Source organism: Miscanthus floridulus, chromosome 12 (assembly GCF_019320115.1).
Source record: "Miscanthus floridulus cultivar M001 chromosome 12, ASM1932011v1, whole genome shotgun sequence".
Classification (NCBI taxonomy): domain Eukaryota; kingdom Viridiplantae; phylum Streptophyta; class Magnoliopsida; order Poales; family Poaceae; genus Miscanthus; species Miscanthus floridulus.
This window is the reverse complement of record NC_089591.1, coordinates 35,675,542-35,698,374: the sequence shown is the minus strand read 5'-3', so window position 1 is coordinate 35,698,374 and position 22,833 is coordinate 35,675,542. Positions and strand designations below refer to the sequence as shown.

Here is a 22,833-nt window from a genome sequence, read left to right as displayed (position 1 = left end):
AGGGCATGGCAACAGTGTTGCCCCCCTCCATCAGCTCATGGGGCACGACGACGACGCCACCCCCCTCCATCCACTCATGGGGTGCGGCAATGGCGCCGCCCCCCTCCATCAGCTCGTGGGGTGCAGCAACGGCGCCGCCCCCCTCCATCAGCTCGTGGGGCGCGGCATCGAAGCCACCCCCCTCCATCAGCGCCTTGGGGGCAGTGGCCGATCTGCCTCCCCCCATCCACCGATCCTTCGGTGGCACCCTAGATGGGGTGACAGATTCTTCGGCTCCCACCGGCCCTAAGGATGGGCTGACGGTTCAGCCCACCTCCACCGATCTCACGGACTCGCTTCCCTCCGTGTGGAATGGGAAGGGTCCTAGCATATCCTCGTCCTCTAGGACATCCCAATCTACATCGGTGGCTACCTCGTCATTGTTGTCATCACTGCCTGTCTCCTCTCCTTGATCACACGCTTACTGCTTCCGTAGCTGCTTCTTCTTCTAGAGCTCCCTCATCCTTTTTCCCATTCCGCCGCGGTCCGATTTGCTGCCGCCAAGATCCGGTCCTTCAGCAATGGAGCCAGGCTGTCCTTGAAGAATATCGCCCTTGGCTGATCCCGCTACCCTGAGGTTAGCATCAAGGGGTCAGAAATACAAGTAAAAAGTAGTACAAAAAAATAAAACTTATGAAGTCGATGAACCCCGGTTCCAACCGCATCGGGGGATGCCCCGGCACCGGAAACACAAAATCGAGGATGACTCCGGCGACATCCTTCGAAGGCTCCATCGCCTCCTTGATGTGCTGCGCCTCCTCAGAGGGAGGGAGCGCTTCGTCAACAAGCACCGTCCTTTCAAGCGATGCTCCGGGCACCATCTAGTGCAGGGGGAGCGCACGCGCCATGAGCGGCGCCACCCTCCTCGTGTGGTAGGCGCCGATGATCCCAGATCCCTTCACACCCCTATCCTTTAGAGTTCAGACAGCGGCAAGAAGGTCATTAATGTGCTTCTTCTCCTTGACCGCTACACCCCACTTCCATGACCCTAGAGCCTGTTCGATGAGGCGCCCGGTGTACACCGACAAGGGGGCGGTCACGTTGTCCTTGACGTAGAACCACTACGAGTGCCACCCCTTGTTGGAGGTCGACAGGCGCATCAGCAGGTAGTCATTCCCCCAGGTGTTGCATAGATGAATGCTGGCACAACTAATCGGCGTGCTCAGCTCCTGCTTCCCGACCCTCATCTTCGATAGATTGATGGCGAAGAAGTGCCGTCACAGATCAAAGTGGGGACTAATCCCCAGGAACCCCTCGCACAGGGTGACGAACGCCATAGTATGCTGGATCTCATTAGGATTGAGATGCTGCAACTCCACCTAGTAGTAATCCAACAGCCCCTGAAGGAACTTATGGGTAGGTACGGCAAATCCCCGCTCATAGAAGAGAGCAAAGGACACGACATATCCCTCGAGCGGCGACGGCTCGTCCTCATCACCAGGCAGTAGCCACTCTAGGCGCTAAGAGGTGATGTTGGATCTGCACCATGGCTCCATTGAAATGACGGAAAAGGGGAGTGGACGCGAGCTTGACGGTAGCGACGGTACTGGTGCGGGAGGCTCTAGCGATTGGCAGCGGAGGTTGGCGATGCAAAGGCAAAAAGGCGAGGTACGGAACCCTAGGGGCAAACCTCGTGGTTTTATAGGGGCGACGGATGCGAGAAGGGCAACCGTCTGCCTCAATCTTCGAGCCTGCCATGCGCATTGCCACGTCACATCGCGGGATACGTGCTCATGAGCCCTATCCTCTCCCATCGAAATCGTGCTAGACGGTTCACCTTCCCAAGCGGACCGGATTCTTTTCCCACAGAGGGGACATGGGTCAGAAATTTTTTCTTCTTTGGTCCGTTTAGGCCCAGAATGACCAGGGGCTAGCCCAACCATCTCGACGGACGTCCCAACGAGGGATGGGCCCGTAAAAGACCAGGACTCCAGTGCATGAGCATCAGTAGTTCTTTGATCCGTAGTCGAGTCCTGGCCAGACTGACCCTGGGCGAAATCCCCGTGAACGGGACACTAGGGTTCCCTTAAAGCTATCTATTTGACGAAAACTGAATCTCACAGGCTTACTGAAAGGTCCTTGTTTTGTTTTGGTAATTGAGTGACAACCTAGGTGGACTAATTGTGTTTATGTGAGATACACAGGTGATTAGTCCATAGGTACATGTGTGTGAGCAACATATGCCATGAAGGTGAAAATGGCTTGGAGATGTTGCAAAGCTCACACATGTGATGATGAAGGAGCTTAAATACACATGAGACATGACATTGAGTCATGTGATCAAGGTGGAGAAGATCAAGACAAGACTTGGCTTGATGGACCGGTTGCAAGCGTGAAGGGCAAGTCGAAGGCTTTGGAGTGATGGACCGCGTGGCGGTGAAGCTTGAGCAAGACTTGGCGCTGATGGACGATGGCAACGGTGAAGAGCAAGTAGAGTCAAGATCGATGAACCAATATGATCATGTGATGATATGAAGTGGATCATATCATTGTTGATCGTGTTGGTGCATGTGTTGCATCGACATTAAAGGAGATGGAATGGAATGCGCAAGGCAAAGGTATAACCTAGGGCATTTCATTTCACCGGTCATAGGTGTGTAGAGAAGTTTATGACCGGGTTTAGGATAGATGGCCGTACTATCAAGAGGGGCAAACTTGTTTGCATATCGGTCATCTAGTGCCACTCGAGTGATCTAACTTTGCATTGTCGCTAGGATCGAGTGGCGTGGCAAGTTGAGTGGCTAACATCCTTTGGGAAATGATTGTGAAAATGCTAACACACTTACACATGGTGGTGTACACTTGATGGTGTTGGCACATTTACAAAGGCGGTGGTGTTTGTAGGGGTGAGATGGGTTTGGGTCCCTCTCTCCCTCCCGCCGAGCTTGTGAGGCGGGATTCGGCGCTTTCGGGAAAATGGAATGTCTATTTTCTATTGCGCCGGATGCAAATTCTTGTGGTTAGCACACTTGAGCAAGGGTGAAGAAAATGGAGAAGATGCTGGCGTCGGTCAACTGACCGGACGCTGGATCTGAATGCACCGGACGCTGGCAGGCTGCGTCCGGTCGCGCTGACGTGGAGTGTAGCAGTCGCTGGAATGTGACCGGACGCTGGCTGCGTCCGATCGCGTTCGACCGGACGCGTCCGGTCATGCTCGGGAGCTTACTGGAAACGACCGGACACTGGGGTTCAGCGTCCGGTCAGTTGAAGCTGGAGCGTCCGGTCAGGTCAAGTGACCGTTGGAATCGGGACACGTGGTTGTCTGCGAGCGACCGGACGCTGAGGTCCAGCGTCCGGTCATCACGACCGGAGCGTCCGGTCGTCCCGACCGTTGCCCAGTGAAGGGGTAACGGCTAGTTTAGCCCTTGGGGCTATAAATAGAAGTGGCCTTCGGCCATGGCTGGTGTTGAGCACCTTAGGGGACTTTGTGTCCATGCTTGAGAGTGCTTGGGAGCCCTCCATCACACATATACTTGATAGTGATCATTCGATTGTGTGAGTGAGCGATTCTAGTGCGATTGCATCGTGAGGTTGCATCGAGTGGCACTAGGTGATCGAGTTGCAAGCCGGTGGTGCTTGTTACTCTTGGAGGTTGCCACCTCCTAGACGGCTTGGTGGTGGTCTCCGTCGAAGCGCGCAAGAAGCTTGTGCGGCGCTCCGGAGAAGTGCTTGTGAGGGGCATTGTGCTCGCCCCGCGGGAGTCGCGAAGAGCAACTCTAGTAAAGCGTGTCATTGAGCTACCCTCACTCAAGGGGTAGGTTCTTGCGGCGCCCGACGTGCGGGCTTAGCGGGTGATGCTAATTAGCCGCCGAACCACCAAGTGAGCGGTCGACACAACGGGGACTAGCGTGTTGGCAAACACGTGAACCTCGGGAGAAAAATCATCGTGTCAACCTTGTTCTTCCCGTTGGTTTGCATCCCCATTACACAAGCTTGCAATTACTTTTATACATATTAAGCTTGTGTAGTTGCTCTTGTAATTAGATAGCTTGTGTAGCTTGCTAATTACCTTCTTGCTTGTGTAGCATAGAAGTAGCTCCCTTGCGTGGCTAATTTGGTTTTAGTAACCTTGTTAGTCACATTGCTTAGTTTGTGTAACTAAGTATTTGCGCTCTCTAATTAGGCATTGGTTGCCTTGTTATTGAGCATTGCTAGTGAGCTTAGTTAGCTTTGTGCTTTTGCTTACTAGCATGTGTAGGAGCTCCCTTGTTGTTTAAATTACTAGTGGCATAGGTTTGTGTGACCTTGCTCCTAGAATTGTTTAGGAGAGCTCTAGCTAGCCCGGCACCTTTGTTGCATAATTGTTATCTTTGCAAGGTGCTAGTGAACATATATAGTGGGGTGTAGTCTTGGCTAGACCGTTAGTTTAAATTCCGCATTTGTATCGGTTAGCCGACGCGATTAAGTTTTAGAAAAGACTATTCACCCCCCCCTCTAGTCGCCATCTCGACCCTTCATGTATGCTCAAATGCTTCGGAGACCTCATCAGGTGGACCCTTGAGGCCTACGTCGATGACATCATGGTTAAGTCCAAATGGGCGGACCACCTCATCGCCGATCTTGAACAAACCTTTGCGAGACTCTAGGTGAATGGCATCAAACTCAATCCCGAGAAATGTGTTTTTGGGGTCTCGAGGGGCATGCTGCTTGGCTTCATCGTCTTTGAGCATGGCATCGAAGCCAACCTGGAGAAGATTTCAGCCATCACGAGGATGGGCCCAATTCAGAACATAAAGGGGGTTCAGCGAATCATAGGGTGCCTGGCCGTTCTTAGCCAATTCATCTCGCACCTCGGTGAACAAGGTCTCCCCCTTTACCGCCTCCTAAAGAAGGTCGACCACTTTAAGTGGACATCCGAGGCCCAGGAAGCACTTGACATGGTCAAACTGCTTCTGACGAGGGCCCCGATCCTAGTTCCTCTAAGCAATGGAGAACCCCTCCTACTATACATAGCGGCCACCACACAAGTGGTTAGCGTCCGCCCTAGGTGGTAGAGCAAGGGGAAGAGGGGCACGCCCTCAAGGTGTAGTGCCCTTGTGTACTTCATCAGTGATGTGATGTTCGACTCCAAAACCTGATACTCCCAAATCTAGAAACTCCTATACGTCATCCTCATCACTAAAAGGAAACTTCACCACTACTTCGAGTCACACCCCATGACAATCATGACATCATTCCCCCTCGATGAGGTTGTCTAGAGCCAAGACGCCATGGGAAGGACGGCCAAGTGGGCGCTCGAGTTGATGGATTAGGGCATCACATATGCCTCTTGAACGATGATCAAATCCTAGGTGCTGGCTGACTTCATCGTGGAATGGACCGAGGTCCAAACACCACCGATGGCCGTCGATCAAGAGTACTAGACGATGTACTTCAATGGATCGCTAATGAAGAAGGGCACCGACTGTGGGGCTGGTCTTCGTATCACCCCTCAGAGTCTGCATGAGGTACATGGTTCATCTCCATTTCCCCTCATCCAATAATGTGGCCGAATATGAGGCACTCATCAATGGCCTACGCATCGCCGTCGAGTTGGGCATCTGATGCCTCGACATTAGGGGCGACTCCCAACTGGCCGTCAACCAAGTCATGAAGGAGTCAAGCTGCCACGACGCTAAGATAGGCTGCCTACTGCCGAGAGGTCCGACGACTGGAGGACAAGTTCGACGACCTCAAACTCAATCACATCCTAAGGCGCCTCAACGAGGCGACCGACGCGCTTGCAAAAGCAGCATCCGGCTGAGAGCTAGTGCCAACGGGTGTCTTCGCCAGTGATCAACATAAGCCCTCGGTGCGCTACTGAAGGGTCAGAACGGGCCGACGATGGCCCATCTGATCTAGCCCCGAGGGCTGACCCACCAACGTCTCTGTCCGACCTCGAGGTCATGGAGCTTGAAGAGGATTCAATAACAGAGCCTAACCCTCTGGACGACTGGAGAATGCCCTACCTCGACTACCTTCTCCATGACGCACTACTAGTGGACAAGACGGAAGCTCGACGGCTCACACGTTGCGCTAAATCCTTCGTTCTTGTAGAAGACAAACTCTACAAACAAAGCCACACTGGGATCCTGTAGCTCTGCATCCCTATAGAATAGGGGAAGCTTTTGCTAAGTGATATCCACTGGTGGGATCTGCGGCCACCACGCTGCACCTAGAACCTTGGTTGGGGATGCATTCTGATACAGGGCTTCTACTAGCCCACTATAGTAACCGACACCGAGCAAATCATACACACCTATGAAGGGTGCCAGTACTACGCCCGGCAGACCCACCTCCTAGCCTAGGCACTCTAGATGATCCCCATCACATGGTCCTTCGTGGTCTGGGGGCTCGACCTGGTTGGGCCTCTCAAGAAAGCACCCGGGGGCTTCATCCACTTGCTTGTCACCATAGACAAGTTCACAAAGTGGATTGAGGCTCAGCTGATCTCCGTGATCAAGTCCAAATAGGCTGTGCTATTCTTCCTTGACATCATCCATCGCTTTGGAGTCCCAAACTCCATCATCATAGACAATGACATGTAGTTCACCAGCAAGAAATTCATTCGCTTCTGTGATGAACAGCACATCCGAGTCGATTGGGCGGCCGTCGCGCACCCCCGGACGAACGGGCAGGTTGAGCGCACAAACGGCATGCTCCTATGGGGCCTTAATCCCAGGATCTTTAGCCGGTTGAATAAATTCAGCGCACGCTGGGTCTCTGAGCTCCCTGCGGTGCTATGGAGTCTGAGGACAACTCCCAGCCGGGCCACTGGCTACACACCCTTCTTCATGGTCTACGGTTCTGAGGTCGTCCTCCCAACAGACCTCAACTATGGAGCGTAAAAAATCAGAGCATATGACGAATAGGGAGCCGAGGCATCCCACCAAGATGCCATGGACCAACTAGACGAAGCCCGCAACATCACCCTCGTTCGTTCAGCCAAGTACCAGTAGGCGTTACGGTGGTACCATGGCCGACGGGTGCGGGGCCGAGCCTTCAACATCGGGGACCTTGTTCTCCACCTCGTATAGAGCAACAAGGACCGCCACAAGCTCTCCCCACCCTAGGAGGGGCCGTACATCATCGCGGAAGTACTCCGGCCAGGCGCCTACAAGCTGAAAACCATCGACGGCAAGGTCTTCACCAACGCCTGGAACATTGAATAGCTCATCATTTTTACCCATAATAAACACATACTTTTCCTTATCAGTTTTTGTCTTTACAAATCCCCGATCTTTAGTGACATCCGACCCCTGTAAAATTGCGAGGGGTCGAACCTCACTCGGGGGCTGATATAAATAATACAAGTATGATTATCTTGAGAAACACTTCCTGTGCAAACATTCTCTAAGTTTTTCATTCTTCTCATAACAAGTCCTAAGGGCTAGGATTTTGGGAACAAATTTTGAGTACAACTGGTAGGACTGCGGGAAATCCATGCCCCAGTAGCTATGACCTCCTTTCTCACCAGCGTGATCAAAATTGATTCACCCGCACTCCTAGTTTTTGCGACCTAAACCATGGGAAGGGTCAGAGGGCACCGAAACCTCTTCTACAGAAAGAGGAAGCTGAAAAGCTATTTGCCATAACAAAAGATGAGAATTTGTTCATTTTTTGCACAAATTCACCGCTTACAAAGTGATTTCATCACGAAAAGGACTAATGTATTCATAAATACAAAAAACTGTTCATTCGGGGGCTCCCCCACAACATATTTGATTACAGTTTCTGACCTAGGTCTACTCTAAGTACTACTACGGTCGCTGCACCGCGCTCTCCATCAGCAACATTCAGGGCATGTACATGGGCCAGTTCGTCTACTACGGCCGCCGTGCCATGCTCTCCATCAGTGATGCTCTACTACTCTGCACACGGCCCTCGAGGGCGCCGTCATCTAGCAACATCGAGCACCATGGCAACAACTATGGCGCCTTCGCCAGGGCGTCCGGGGACTATGCCATCGTGATCAGCCCAACCCTGACAATGGCACCTCCGCTAGGACATCTAGGGACTACGCCATTGTCATCAGCTGCAACCCTGACAACATCATATGGGCGGGGGGCGTCTCCCACTGAAGAAAGGCCACAACGAACGACAGCGAAGCTGGCAGAGCTCAACACCCTCCAGTGCACCTCCTCCTTCGGCAATAGTAGCCCCTTCTCAGCAAAGGGGGCCAGCACCATCTCATCCACATCGGATGACCTCTAGCTCGACATCGCACTCTGGATTCACGAGCAGATCTATGAGCTCTCCTCTCCCCAGCATTACCTTCTCTCACTTAGTAACCACTGTTGCGACGCACGAACACATTCGGTGACAAGGAAGAAGGAGAAGAGATAGCGGCTTAGGAATGGGCGAGGCAATGGGACGAGGACTCCCCTCCCCCTCCCTATTTAAGGAGGAGGCGCAACATCTAAGGAAAGGTGAAAGGTTGGGACGAAAAACTCTCTCCCCCTATTCAATGCAAATAGGAAATCGACACTGACGGGAAGCCGAGGAGACACGCTCAGACTGACAAGATGTGCTCCAGTCAAACAAGATGTTGCCTAGGCATGGCCCACCACTACCGCGCACCGGGCATGGGAATCAAGGTGCACACGCATACAGTCGACCCTCCGCTTCCCCAGGTAGGACCATAGAAATGATCCAACAAAGGAACCCCTATGAGGGGGAGCCCAACGGGCCTCCTGGGTTGATCACATGACCTAGGTAAGACGACGAGCGAGTGGCCGCTGAAAGATAAGCACTTCTGTTTTCTTACTTTGTGTGTTAATTTCATCACCAAGGTTTCGACCCCAGCAACGGCAGGGGCATGGACATCGCTCGGGGATTGCTGAGGGTATGCTATTTAGACATCCTCTTCACCTGATCCCTCCATATGTCTAAAACCGGAAGCACAGTGTGCAGGTTTAAGGCTTTGAGTGAAACTGGATGAACCACTAGACCCTACGCCCCGGCGGCTACGATGTTTTTTGGTCACTAGAATAATCGAATTCTCAGTTCCCCGCATCCCTGACTTTGGCATCTGCCTTCTCAAGAAGGGTTTGGGGGGCCGCCTATGGAATTCCCACTAGGGAGAGACTACCAGGTCACGAAAATCAATCAAACGGCTCGGATCGCCACCGAGATACAAAAACAAAAAATTGCAATGCTCATGCAGGTTGCACCGACCCCATCGCAAGCATCAGACTCAAACCACGCACGGACATATCTGGTAAAAGCTTCCCATTGCTCGCACCACTGAGGTAACGTAACTAACCCTCGCTTTTGTTTCAACTAAGTTATTAAAACTATGCATACAAACGTTGCATATGCAAATCGCTGCATCTCGATGCTTCGTGTCGTGTCATGAATCGGCAGCCACCTCATCCCACATGAGCGGCAACTGACCGAGGTTCGAAGGCCGGCCTACGAAGGGCTTGAGGCCACCTCACGTCAAACGGAGCTAGGGGAGAAAAACCAAAATGAGCCCCAGCGGCCTTGCCCGACCTCGCTCAAAAGCGAATAGGGACATCATCGACCTTTCTTGTTTGATTTTAACCTCGAGCCAAATCCACAGAATCTCCATCGAGGAGAGGCCAACGGGCCACCTGAGCCCAACAAACGGCTCAGGCATCTACCAGGGAGGCGGGTTAAGAAGTAGTGAAATGCCACAAGAGGGCTCTGTCGACCCCATCAGCGAATGATGGACCCTGATTTCACACGAACATACCCGTTAGCGAGCTCATTGAGCGTGACACTTGAGCCATCGAGGCAAGTATCGTCAACTCAGCCCCTCTAGTTGCGGAAGCCGAGGATGGGGTAACATGCGAAACATGGCTCGACCCCTATCAAACCCTAAGGTACGTGCAAACACAAGTGTAAGTTCGCTACCCTCGCTCCGGTCTCCAGTAACATCCGACCCCAGCAACCGCAAGGGGTTAGATCTCACTCAGGGGTTGATAAAGGTATGGGTATCTCCTTTCTTTTTTTTCAAAACAAACATTACATCAGACCTCTTCCTCGCATCAAGACTGGCGGAAATGTTCGAGGGAACAGATCGGTAAGACCGCAAAAAAGCCCACGCCTAGACGGCTATGATAATTTTGCTCACCAGGATAATCAAAATTTCCCCTAGACACCTTGCAAAAAGGGAAGAAGGGAAGATCAAACAAATGAAACAAAAGTACGAAACAAAGTCACGAATCCACTCTCGGACACAAAAGTACCGACACTTGTTCACATATTACAAATAAGTGTTTATCAAACTTATTCAACTAACTACTTCTGCGGAGGGAGAACCATTTCTTTTAGCCTATTCGCCAGGTCCTGTGCAAGGGGGGGTCACCGCCTTCTCAATCTTGTTCAGCTCAGGGTCTTCCTAGACAGGCGTGAAGCCAAGACTCATGACCTCTAGGTTGATCTCCCGATCATAATGAGAACAGGCAACAGTGAAGGCTTGGTGATCCTAGTGTGAAAGGCGTCCTCCTCAAGCTGGCCAACCCGCATCGTTATGCCAGTGGCACGGGTTGTAAGAGAACTGGTCCCCTCCTTTCATGCCACCTGCAAGTCATCGTAGGCCACCATGGAGGCAGATCATAGAAGATCGTGTTGATCACTTTCGGCCTGAAGAAGCCCCCTGCACCTCGGTGAGTTCTGTGCCCAGCTTGGTAGAATTTTCCTTGGCCTGCAGCCTTCAGGCCATTATGTCTCCAAGATCCTCCCAGAGGGCCCTAGCCTCCCGACGTGCCTCATCGCGCTCTTGGATGGCCCGGTCATGATCCTCGCGGGCCGTGCTACATTACGAGTGAAGTCTTTCTTCGGTCCGGCATAGCTCTTCCTGCTCCTCGAGCAACCAGGCAATCACCTCGGTGTCCCGATTTGCCCTTTGCTGTAGGGCCATGGACCTATCCTTAGCCTTTCGCCTAAGTTCCTGCTCCGTCTCCAGCTCAGCTAGGACCTCGATGACCCGCTGACTAGCCGCGGTATCCTTCTAGAGTAGCTTGTCCTGCTCCTTTTAGATCCTAGTGGCCGCCACCTCATCCAGCTACACCCTCACCTGATAAGTCCTCAAACATCCCATGGGTCTCCTCCAGCGTCCCGACGCGCCTCGACCTCCCGCTGCTGGGTGGTAGCAAGCTACGCGCTCACATCTGCTCAGTGCTAGGCCTCCTCGGTAAGGCGGTCCCATTCCACCTTTTGCTCATGGAGGAACTAGGATTTGTTCTGGCTACGGGCAACGAGACACTAAAAAGAAGACCGGCATAAAAAATACGAAAAAACACAAAGATATGTGAAGAAAGAAGAAAACGAGGAAGAAGATTAAGCGGGTACCCGGCCAGTAGGAATGATGATTTCATGCATGACTGCCCCTGGCCTGGTTCAAGGCATCCATCATAGCCGAGAACCCAATGTCAAGATTCTCCCGCTCCATGCTCTCGGCAGCATCGTCAAGTGAGAAGAGAGTCGACGTCGAGTCCTGAGCAGCCATCCACCGGAGCGGCGGCTTACCCTCGCACTAGGGAGTGGCTGCCCCCCGACATCAGGGCCAATGGCGACCCCTTGCTGGTCCTCTCCACCACCGCCGCCACGCCCAAGGACCCTCCTGACGTATCCCCCTCTGTTCGGCCTACCTCAGGCTCCATCGCCTGGGCCACCAGAGGCGCGGATTACGCTACCTCCTCGGACGCCACCGTGGCTGTGTCCAGCTGCTCCTGACCAGGCGCGGTTGTAGCCGCCTCCACTTATGACGCCGGGGGCTCAACTTGCGGTGTCGCGCCCACCGCAGAGGACGCCACAAGTGCGGGCGGCAGCCCTGTTCGCTCCAATGTGGGCAGCGTCGTCACCTTCATCGTCGTCTCCTCAGCGAACCCCGAGGGCATTCCTTCAACCCCGGCACCTGCTTGACCCGCCGAGGGCACGGGCGTCGCCACAGGTGGCACCTGACCGGCCAACGAGACCGCAACATCGACGCCGCTGCCGCCCGAAATAGGAGCGACGTCGGGCAACACTGTCCATCCCTCCTAAACGGCAAGACTCTTCTTGGGCGCCAACCCCAAAGAGCGCCCTATCGCAAGAATCTGCAAAGGGAAAAAGGCACAAGGTCAAAATAGAAAAATAAAAAAGAGAGGAAAAACAAGGGAATCAATGGCCTACTCTGGCGCCTTTGGGCGACGGGTACATTTTGGGGATGAACCCCCGAACCCCTGCTCCGACACGTCTAGGCACGATCATTTTAAGCCTACCCCCTGCTCCTAGGCAGGGGGCTGGTCTTCCTTATCTCCAAGGGCATGGCAACAGTGTCGCCCCCCTCCATCAGCTCATGGGGCACAACGACGGTGCCACCCCCCTCCATCCACTCATGGGGTGCGGCAACGGCGCCGCCCCCTCCATCAGCTCGTGGGGTGCAGCAACGGCGCCGCCCCCCTCCATCAGCTCGTGGGGCGCGGCATCGAAGCCACCCCCCTCCATCAGCACCTCGGGGGCGGTGGCCGATCCGCCTCCCCTCATCCACTGATCCTTCGGTGGCACCCTAGATGGGGCGACAGATTCTTCGGCTCCCACCGGCCCTGAGGATGGGCTGACGGTTCGGCCCACCTCCACCGATCTCACGGACTCGCTTCCCTCCATGTGGAATGGGAAGGGTCCTAGCATATCCTCGTCCTCTAGGACGTCCCAATCTACATCAGTGGCTACCTCGTCATTGTCGTCATCACTGCCTGTCTCCTCTCCTTGATCACACGCTTACTGCTTCCGTAGCTGCTTCTTCTTCTAGAGCTCCCTCATCCTTTTTCCCATTCCACCGTGGTCCGATTCGCTGCCGCCAAGATCCGGTCCTTCGGCAATGGAGCCGAGCTGTCCTTGAAGAATATCGCCCTTGGCTGATCCCGCTACCCCGAGGTTAGCATCAAGGGGTCAGAAATACAAGTAAAAAGCAGTACAAAAAAATAAAACTTATGAAGTCGATGAACCCCGGTTCCAACCGCATCGGGGGATGCCCCGGCACTGGAAACACAAAATCGAGGATGACTCCGGCGACGTCCTTCGAAGGCTCCATCACCTCCTTGATGCGCTGCGCCTCCTCAGAGGGAGGGAGCGCTTCGTCAACAAGCACCGTCCTTTCAAGCGATGCTCCGAGCACCATCTAGTGCAGGGGGAGCGCACGCGCCATGAGCGGCGCCACCCTCCTCGTGTGGTAGGCGCCGATGATCCCAGATCCCTTCACACCCCTATCCTTCAGAGTTCGGACAGCGGCAAGAAGGTCATTAATGTGCTTCTTCTCCTTGACCGCTACACCCCACTTCCATGACCCCAGAGCCTGTTCGATGAGGCGCTCGGTGTACACCGGCAAGGGGGCGGTCACGTTGTCCTTGACGTAGAACCACTGTGAGTGCCACCCCTTGTTGGAGGTCGACAGGCGCATCAGCAGGTAGTCATTCCCCCAGGTGTTGCATAGATGAATGCTGGCACAACCAATCGGCGTGCTCAGCTCCTGCTTCCCGACCCTCTTCTTCGACAGATTGATGGCGAAGAAGTGCCGTCACAGATCAAAGTGGGGACTAATCCCCAGGAACCCCTCGCACAGGGTGACGAACGCCGTAGTATGCTGGATCTCATTGGGATTGAGATGCTGCAACTCCACCTAGTAGTAATCCAATAGCCCCTGAAGGAACTTATGGGTAGGTACGGCAAATCCCCGCTCATAGAAGAGAGCAAAGGACACGACATATCCCTCAAGCGGCGACGGCTCGTCCTCATCACCAGGCAGTAGCCACTCTAGGCGCTAAGAGGTGATGTTGGATCTGCACCATGGCTCCATTGAAATGACGGAAAAGGGGAGTGGACGCGAGCTTGACGGTAGCGACGGTACTGGTGCGGGAGGCTCTAGCGATTGGCAGCGGAGGTTGGCGATGCAAAGGCAAAAAGGCAAGGTACAGAACCCTAGGGGCAAACCTCGTGGTTTTATAGGGGCGACGGATGCGAGAAGGGCAACCGTCTGCCTCGATCTCCGAGCCTGCCATGCGCACTGCCGCGTCACATCGCGGGATACGTGCCCATAAGCCCTATCCTCTCCCATCGAAATCGTGCTAGACGGTTCGCCTTCCCAAGCGGACCGGATTCTTTTCCCACAGAGGGGACATGGGTCAGAAAATTTTTCTTCTTTGGTCCGTTTAGGCCCAGAATGACCAGGGGCTAGCCCAACCATCTCGACGGACGTCCCAACGAGGGATGGGCCCATAAAAGACCAGGACTCCAGTGCACGAGCATCAGTAGTTCTTTGATCCGTAGTCGAGTCCTGGCCAGACTGACCCAGGGCGAAATCCCCGCGAATGGGACACTAGGGTTCCCTTAAAGCTATCTATTTGACGAAAACTGAATCTCACAGCCTTACCCGCGAAGGGTCCGAAGATTACCCCCCGAGCGATCCTATCCAAATTATCCGGGGGCTCAGGGGCTACACCCGTTGGGTGTGCTCGCGTGCACCCTCTGACGAAACAAAGTACCCCCGGGCGATTTCTCCCAAATCACTCGGGGGCTACACCCATCGGGTGCACTCGCGCGCACCCTCTAATGAAACGAAGTACCCCCGGGCGATTTTGCCCAAGTTGCCCGGGGGCTTGAGGGCTACACTCGTTGGGTGCGCTCGTGCGCACCCTCCGATGAAACAAAGTATCCCCCGGGCGATTTCTCCCAAATCACCCGAGGGCTCGGGGGCTACGCCCGATGGGTGCGCTCGCGCGCACCCTCTGGCAAAACAAAATACGCCCCGGGCGACTCTACCCGACTCACTTGAGGGCTCGAAGGCTACTATCGGGAACCTAATATCGGGGTACCCAATGAGGTGGAACTAATAAACGCTGAGCGCTGACACTTACGATCAGACAAGAGTGCGACGACGCCTCTTGCTCGAACCACAGAAGATTGATTTTGCCTCGCTCGACCCTTAAGGGCCAGACTCCACCTCGCCCGACCCCTAAGGGCTAGACCCTACCTCGCCCAATGTCCGAGGATGGGCTCTGCTCCATCTAATGTCTAAGGGCTAGTTCCGCCTCGCCCGACCCTCAAGGGCCGGACCCCGCCTCGCCCAACGTCTGAGGGCTGGCTCCGCTCGCCTGGCCATTAAGGGCTGGGCGCCACTTCGCCTGACACCTGTGCCCTGCCCCTTCATGATGATAGGAATAGGGTAAGACAAGATGTTTGGGTCAACCGTGGCAGCAAAGACCATGCGTTGCGCCACTGCAGGAAAGTGCCGTCAGGGTGCGACGGGATGGGCGCTTTAGGCTTTTCCAAGCATGGCAGAGTCCAAATAGTGTTGTAGGCGCCGACTTTCACCCTACAGTATTGTAGGCGCCACCTTCAGCCCTCGGACGCTGAACCTGACATGAACATACGACAACCACTATGGTCTGAGAAGAGACCCGCGTCCTCTATAGTAGCGAACGTGCAATCACCGCACCGTCCGCTCCCTGGAGGGTTGCAGGTCGACACCCCTGTCCGACACGCCGCTCGTGGGGGCGGGACGGGATGTGACCACTTGCAGAGTGGGGCATCATCAATGCACGCACGCCCGGCGAACGTGCCCTCTCTGACATCGTCTAGCCGTGTTAGGGAGGCTGGCTCAGAGGAAAAGGAAGACCCAATGCCTTCGGAGGGGTTTCTTGGTCTCTGGTTTTTTCTCCTTTCTCCAACATGTAAGTCATGCTCCCCTTGGTGTATAAAAGGGAGGGCAGGGCACCTCGCTAGGGGGACAAAAAAAGACCCACGTTAAGATTGATCAACACGATTCAATAACACACAATACGCACAGCCAAACGGCGACCACGCCCTTGACGTCCTTTCGACCTTTTCCATCAGAGACTTGGGACCTGTCCCTCTCTCGACCGTTTATACCCTTTACTATGAATATTTTTTGGTACTAATAATACAAGCAGCAGCAGGCTGGACGTAGGGACATTCGGCCCGAACCAGTATAAACTTTGTGTCCTTTAGTACATCATCCTGGTCTAACGCGCATCAATTATAAATTTACTAGCCGGTGTTTATTCGAAACACTAACAACTCTCTTAGCCTTTTATATTGATATAGCAATCTTGTGAGCTTAGCCAAAGCCCTCCTACTCATCTCCATCATTGATCCATCATCATTGTGAGATTGGGAGAGAATCCAAGTGCATTGTTTGAGTGATTGCATCTAGAGGCACTTGGTATTCGTGTTTCGCTACGGGATTTACTTGTTTCTCTTGGTGGTTGCCGCCTCCTAGACGGCTTGAAGCAGCAAGGATCGTTGAGCGAAGGTTGGTGATTATCTCCGGCTCTGATCGTGGTGATTGTGAGGGGACTTGTACCTTCCCCGGCAGAGCGCCGAAAAGTAACTTTAGTGGGTTGCTCATGTCATTGAGTTACCTTACTTGTAGGTAGGTTCTTACGGTGTCCAATTGTGTGGACGGGGTTCGTGCAACACCTCTTAGCCGCCGAACCACCAAGTGTTGGTCGACACAATGGGGAATAGTGTGTCGGTAAGTACGTGAACCCCGAGAGAAAAATTAGTTGTCTCTTGTCCTTTGGTATTCTCCCGGTAATTGGTTTAGTATTCATCTTGTGATTGGTTCATTTATCTACACGACGGTATAATCACCCTACTCAACCATTTATATTCTTGCAAACTAGCTGTAGCAAGCTCTTTAGTGTAATTAGAATTGAAAGCTCTTACTGAGTAGTAACATAGCAAATTATGTGGTTAGTGATCATAGCAACTAGAATTATTGGATAGGTGCCTTGCAACCCTTGTAGAGCTAGAGCAAGTTTGCATTACGCTATTTGTTATACTAATTAAATTGCTCTAGTTGATTTATAGATTTTTAAATAGGCTATTCATCCCCCTCTAGCCATATTAGGATCTTTCAGCTGGTTTGACTTATAAGCCATGGCTGAAAGTACTGTTGACTGGTTTGATGTGAGAGAAAAATACTATTCGTTGGCTGATAAGTCATGGCTTATAAGCCAAATACGACCCAGCGAACAGGCTGATAATGCTTTTGGAGAGTTTACTCCAACTATTATGAAACAAAACACAGCCGGGGAGTGCTTGTGTGTGCACGTAGCAATTTCTGGCCCGTTTCTGACACCCTCACATCTTATCCGGAAGCGGTGGATAGGGACACATGCGCCCGCCCGGGTCGCACCCCCGACCCGCGCCACCGGTCCGACCCGACCGCCGACCGGCTCACCCCCATTATTAGCCGGTTCACCACCTCCCACTTCACCTGCCTCTGCCTGCAGCCTGCTGCTTTCCTTTCCTTCCCTTTCCTCAGAGAGAGAGAGAGAGAGAGAGAGAGGCATCTCCTCACTCTGGTCTGCCCCCCTCCCCCTTCCCCCAGCTCCCTCTCCGGCTCCTGCCGCAACCGAGACTGCCCCTCCCCGGTCCGCCCCTCCTGCCCGCCGCCGGCCACTTCGGGGCTACCCCCGCCGCGGGTCCGTCCTTCTCCTGGCGCTTCCCGCTGGGCGGTCGCCTGGGATTTACCCCCGCTCTGTTCCCCCTTTCGGGGGACGCCTTGAGAGGCGGGGCGGGTCCTTGGTCCTGGAGGCGCGGTGACGGCGACGGCAACCGCGGCGGCGAGTGATTCTCGGTCGCCAAAGGGGGAGAGTTTTTTTTTTTTTCACCGGGGTTTGGTGGGGGAACCAGGAACGAAGGAGGCGGCCGCGAGTACGCGAGACGTTCATGGGTTAGATCTGGCGGTCCGGCGGCGCGGATCTGAGCGAGGTAGGCTGTTGCATTATTTCCCCCACCTCCGGCGCCTGTTTCCATTTCCTTGCGGTGGCCTGTAGGTGGCAGGAGCTGAAGGCTACCTAATCTCCCCCTGCAGGTTTCGGTGGAGGGATCGGGTGCTGGTCACTGTCTTCGCCTCATTTCGAGTAGTTTGGGCCTCGCATGGCCAAATCGGGTATGGATGACGGATGCGGCTGCTGTCGGAAGGAGCGATGCCTGCAGATCTGAAAGTTACCCGGTTTCCTTGCCCAGTTGACCTGACTCAACGGCATTGCTTTCCGCTGTTTGACTGTCATTACTTCCTTGTCGGTGTCTGATCAAGCAATTTAGCACGAGGTGATGTGCTCAGAGGGCGTCTAGTTGTTGCTGGTATCTTGTCGACTTGCCCTGTGTTGAATAACCCGGAGGAAGCTGGAAAGGAGCGGATCACGTTTCCTGCTCTGCTCTTGTTGACTTCTTGGTCTCTCTTGGATATCCTAGAGGCTGGAAGGGGTCAGATCCAGTTCCTGCGGCCCTTGTAATAAGGTGCTCTTGGGGGAAGGCGTCATGACCTACTTCCCTGAGGAGGTGGTGGAGCACATTTTCAGCTTCTTGCCATCGCACAGCGACCGGAACACGGTCTCCCTCGTGTGCAAGGTGTGGTACGAGGTCGAGAGGCTGAGCCGACGAGCTGTGTTCGTGGGGAACTGCTACGCCGTGCGCCCTGAGCGTGTGGTGCTGCGGTTCCCCAACGTGAAGGCGCTCACGGTGAAGGGGAAGCCTCACTTTGCGGACTTCAACCTTGTGCCGCCTGATTGGGGTGGCTACGCGGGGCCATGGATTGAAGCAGCAGCGAGGAGCTGCGTGGGTCTTGAGGAGCTGCGCATGAAGCGGATGGTTGTGTCTGACGAGAACCTTGAGCTGCTAGCTCGGTCATTCCCAAGATTCAAAGTCCTCGTCCTTATCAGCTGCGAGGGGTTTAGCACTGATGGTCTAGCTGCTATTGCGAGTCACTGCAAGTGAGTTTTCCATTCCAGTTCGTCAAATGCTAGTACCTCATTTGAGTTTTCTATATGCCTCTTTTGTTAAGTGCATCATTTTTTTTCCTTTCCTGATCTGGCGTTGTAATCTTTAAGGACTTGTTGATGTCACTGTTTATTCCTTGAGCAGCTATTGCAAGTCATTGCAAATGACTATGCCTTCAATCAAAATTTCAGTTAAGAGCATCAGATTTTACACTTTTTCTTAAAAAATTAATCAAAATTTTATTTCCTTAGCAGCGTTGTATGCAGTTACCTTTTGATATATCACTATTTAGTCCTTAAGCAGCTATTGCAAATGACTTTGCCTTGAAAATTCCGGTTCCTTAAGAGCATCACATTTTACTTCCTTAGCAGTGTTGTACTGTTGTATGCAATTACACTTTTGCGCTTTCTCTTATTGCCTCTGATGCTTATCACTTAGGTGCCATTGCTTGTTAGTTTTTTTAGCTTATCTTCCTATTGTTTTTTCATTCACTTACAACTGTTCAAGTTTTGCATTGTTCTGCTCCTGTTCCCTTAATGAGCTGAACTGTGATGAACCATTCAATTCAAGTGGTATTTGATTGTTCTGTTCTTGCATTTGCTCTTTAGATATTTTCGCACTTTTTTATTTATGACTTCTATGTTTTTTATTCAGTGTGATGAATCCATACAGTTTTGGCCATATTGCATATAGTTAAAACTAGTTGTGTTGTGGTTGTACTGCCTATAACTGTTTTCTAGGACTAGATGCAAATTCTCTTGCAGTTGTTCAACAAACTAATATCATTAGTATTATCAGTATTCAGTAGTAGTTGAATGTTTTTAACTGAATGCATCAAGTTTTTCTTGTTACACGGTATTTTATGGTTAATGCGTTGACTTTGTTCTCTTCTTTTTATCTGTTATCTAGGCTCCTGAGGGAGTTAGATTTGCAGGAAAATGACGTGGAGGACCGTGGGCCCAGATGGCTTTCCTTCTTCCCTGATTCCTGCACTTCATTGGTCTCCTTGAATTTTGCTTGCATCAAAGGGGAGGTGAACTCTGGTGCATTGGAGAGACTTGTCGCTAGGTCTCCGAACCTACGCAGTTTGAGGTTGAATCGTTCTGTTTCAGTAGACACACTCTCGAAGATACTAGTGCGAACCCCAAATTTGGAAGACTTAGGGACAGGTAATTTGACAGATGAGTTCCAAGCTGAGTCCTACGCCAGGCTTACCAGTGCTTTGGAGAAATGCAAAATGCTTAGGAGTTTGTCTGGATTTTGGGATGCTTCTCCAATTTGTGTTCCATATATCTATCCCCTCTGTCATCAACTAACAGGCCTAAACTTGAGCTATACTCCTACACTGGATTATTCTGATCTGACTAAAATGGTCAGCCGCTGTGTGAAACTCCAGCGTCTTTGGGTGAGTTCTCTTCTTTTGCTTTGGGCTTGTCAATTTTTGTACGTTGAAAGAACCATGTAATGATTTTGAGCCTCCACAGGTACTGGATTGCATTTCGGATAAGGGTTTGCAAGTGGTGGCCTCCAGTTGCAAGGATCTGCAAGAACTCAGGGTGTTTCCATCAGATTTTAATGTTGCTGGTGCTTCTGCAGTGACAGAGGAGGGACTTGTTGCAATATCATCAGGCTGCCCAAAACTAAGCTCTTTGCTGTATTTCTGTCACCAGATGACCAATGAAGCACTAATTACTGTAGCTAAGAACTGCCCAAATTTCATCAGATTTAGACTCTGTATCCTTGAGCCAAAGAAGCCGGATGCCATGACAGGCCAGCCGTTAGATGAAGGCTTTGGTGCAATTGTCCGTGAGTGCAAAGGGCTAAGACGACTGTCAATATCAGGTCTTCTCACAGACAGGGTTTTCATGTATATTGGAAAGTATGCAAAATACCTTGAGATGCTTTCTATAGCATTTGCTGGAGATACTGATAAGGGGATGATGGACGTGATGAACGGATGTAAGAATCTGAGGAAGCTTGAGATTAGAGACAGTCCATTTGGTGATGTTGCACTCTTGAGAAATGTTGCCAAGTATGAGACAATGCGATCCCTTTGGATGTCATCATGCAACGTCACATTAAAGGGGTGCCAGGTCCTTGCATCGAAGATGCCGATGCTCAATGTGGAGATCATGAATGAACTAGATGGAAGTAGTGAAATGCAGGAGAACTACACAGATCTCTCTAAAGTGGATAAGTTATATGTGTACCGCACAACTGCTGGAGCGAGGGATGATGCACCAAATTTTGTTAAAATCTTATAGAGCTAGCTGTGACTACCCTGGTATCTTCCCACCCTAAGAGGTGATACTTCTCATATATCCATCTTTCATCTGGAAATATAGTATGCCTGCTTATCAATGTGTTTGCTCTTCTGCTAGTCCATTGCTATTTGAACTTAATCTTTTTGTTTTGCACTTGGTAACTCTGTTGAATACTGCATATTTCTAATACATGCTCCAGAACATGTGAACTAGTATCTCTAGGCCCTTGTTGCTCATTATGTCAGCATAAATGTTCCATTCAGAAGCAACAGCTGTACACCCATTAAGATCAGATGTCATTATAGACAATATCTCAAATACTGCATAAAGAAGCTGCTTCTGCTTTGTGTTTTATAATAAACCAAGCCTGTTTGCCGAAAAGATCAAACGGGATTGTACTTGAAGCTGATGTTTGAACCACCTTTCTGCTGCCAAATCTGTAGCTTTCCTTTTTGTTTGTTCCTCAGTACATTGATTGTGGCTACTATAGTGCTAATTTCTGTCAACGTGTATATCATTCAGATTCCAGTACCAATAGGGAGCAGCACAACCTGATATGTCTAACACTGTTTTCCCACTCCTACTCGATCGCTTTTACAGATGGTCGGTGGAATCCGGCATGCCTGGGACCAGGGCAACAGTGGTAAGTTCTTGAATCGTCTCCCCTTTGCAGGGTCAGGGAAAGCCCCACTGGTGTGTGACCTTATCTTGGAGCAACATGGCCGGATCCATCATCATCCTCTGTACCACCGCCCCTTCTCTGTGTCTGGTCATATGGCCACCCAGGTCCTTCATCACCCTGTGCATTCTCACTCGAGAGGAGAGGACAGAACCAGATGACTCTCTTTTTTCTCGCCATGTAATCTGTAGTGTACCTGTTTCCATTTGCTTTTGACATTGGCAGGGTGGCTTGTGTTGCTGTCGCTGCTGTTGTAGTGTTTTGTTTCGCAAACCTGAGAATTATTATCGGGAATTCGGGACATTCCGGGGACAACGATTTCATTCTTAATCAACCTACTTATTTCATTCTACTCCCTTGATTAGACGCTAGTACCTCCCATTAATCTATCGTGTGCCTCGTTCCTAGTGCATATTATTATTTTTTTACATGAAGTCCCAGTAGATTTTTGATACTGACAGTGGTCGTCCTGCTTGTTTATCTTATAATTCGTACTTTTTAGTTGGAATAGTGTTTTGCTCTTACAACAATTGTTTTGCTCTTACAATAATTAGTTGGATCAGTGTTTTGTTTTGTTTTTTCAGCAAAGTGAACTAGGCCCGTACCTCCCATTAATCTATCGTGTGCCTCGTTCCTAGTGCATATTATTTTTTTCCATGCAGTCCAAGTAGATATTTGATACTAATAATTATAACTGGTGCCTGAAAAATACTATATTTTAGGCATCTGAGATGTAGAAACCCCCTTGCGTTTTTTTTAGAACGTTTGTTTTATACAATCTATCTATTTTTTCTTTCCGTTAGAGACATAGAAAACAGTAATGCACGAGGAATACATCTACAGAGATACCATATTGGTATTCATTCAGTACAGAAACTATACTGACGCGTATAGAATACACTTGCAAAAGAAAAATACAACATCATCATCATCCATATGACCATATGTCCATATGTATCTAACGTGAAGATATGCCAGCCAGACTACAAAATAGACATCGATATCGGCAGCATCACGCCACGGCGAGTAGCTCGTAGTCCGGTGCCGGCCGTGACCTGCGGCGGCACAACGACGGCAAGACCGCAAGAGGCCGCGAATCCTCCTCCAGCTCCCGTG

The 22,833-nt window shown here is 51.6% G+C and overlaps 1 protein-coding gene across 1 annotated transcript; it reads left to right on the top strand.

Moving 5' to 3' along the window:
- The first annotated feature begins 17,322 nt into the window (after window positions 1–17,322).
- LOC136496438 (transport inhibitor response 1-like protein Os04g0395600) lies at window positions 17,323–22,069 on the top strand. Its single transcript, XM_066492107.1, has 5 exons — window positions 17,323–17,763; window positions 17,867–18,767; window positions 19,684–20,179; window positions 20,259–21,078; window positions 21,639–22,069. The coding sequence occupies exons 2-4, from the start codon at window positions 18,316–18,318 to the stop codon at window positions 21,036–21,038; spliced, it is 1,728 nt and encodes a 575-aa protein (XP_066348204.1). The 5' UTR covers window positions 17,323–17,763; window positions 17,867–18,315; the 3' UTR covers window positions 21,039–21,078; window positions 21,639–22,069.
- Window positions 22,070–22,833: the final 764 nt, after the last annotated feature.

Excerpts from the sequence above, each read along its gene's own strand:
- LOC136496438 (XM_066492107.1), top strand. The coding sequence starts at position 18,316 with ATGACCTACTTCCCTGAGGAGGTGGTGGAGCACATTTTCAGCTTCTTG. Across the intron at positions 18,768-19,683 it reads GCTATTGCGAGTCACTGCAA|GCTCCTGAGGGAGTTAGATT; the intron begins GTGAGTTTTCCA and ends TCTGTTATCTAG. Across the intron at positions 20,180-20,258 it reads TGAAACTCCAGCGTCTTTGG|GTACTGGATTGCATTTCGGA; the intron begins GTGAGTTCTCTT and ends GAGCCTCCACAG.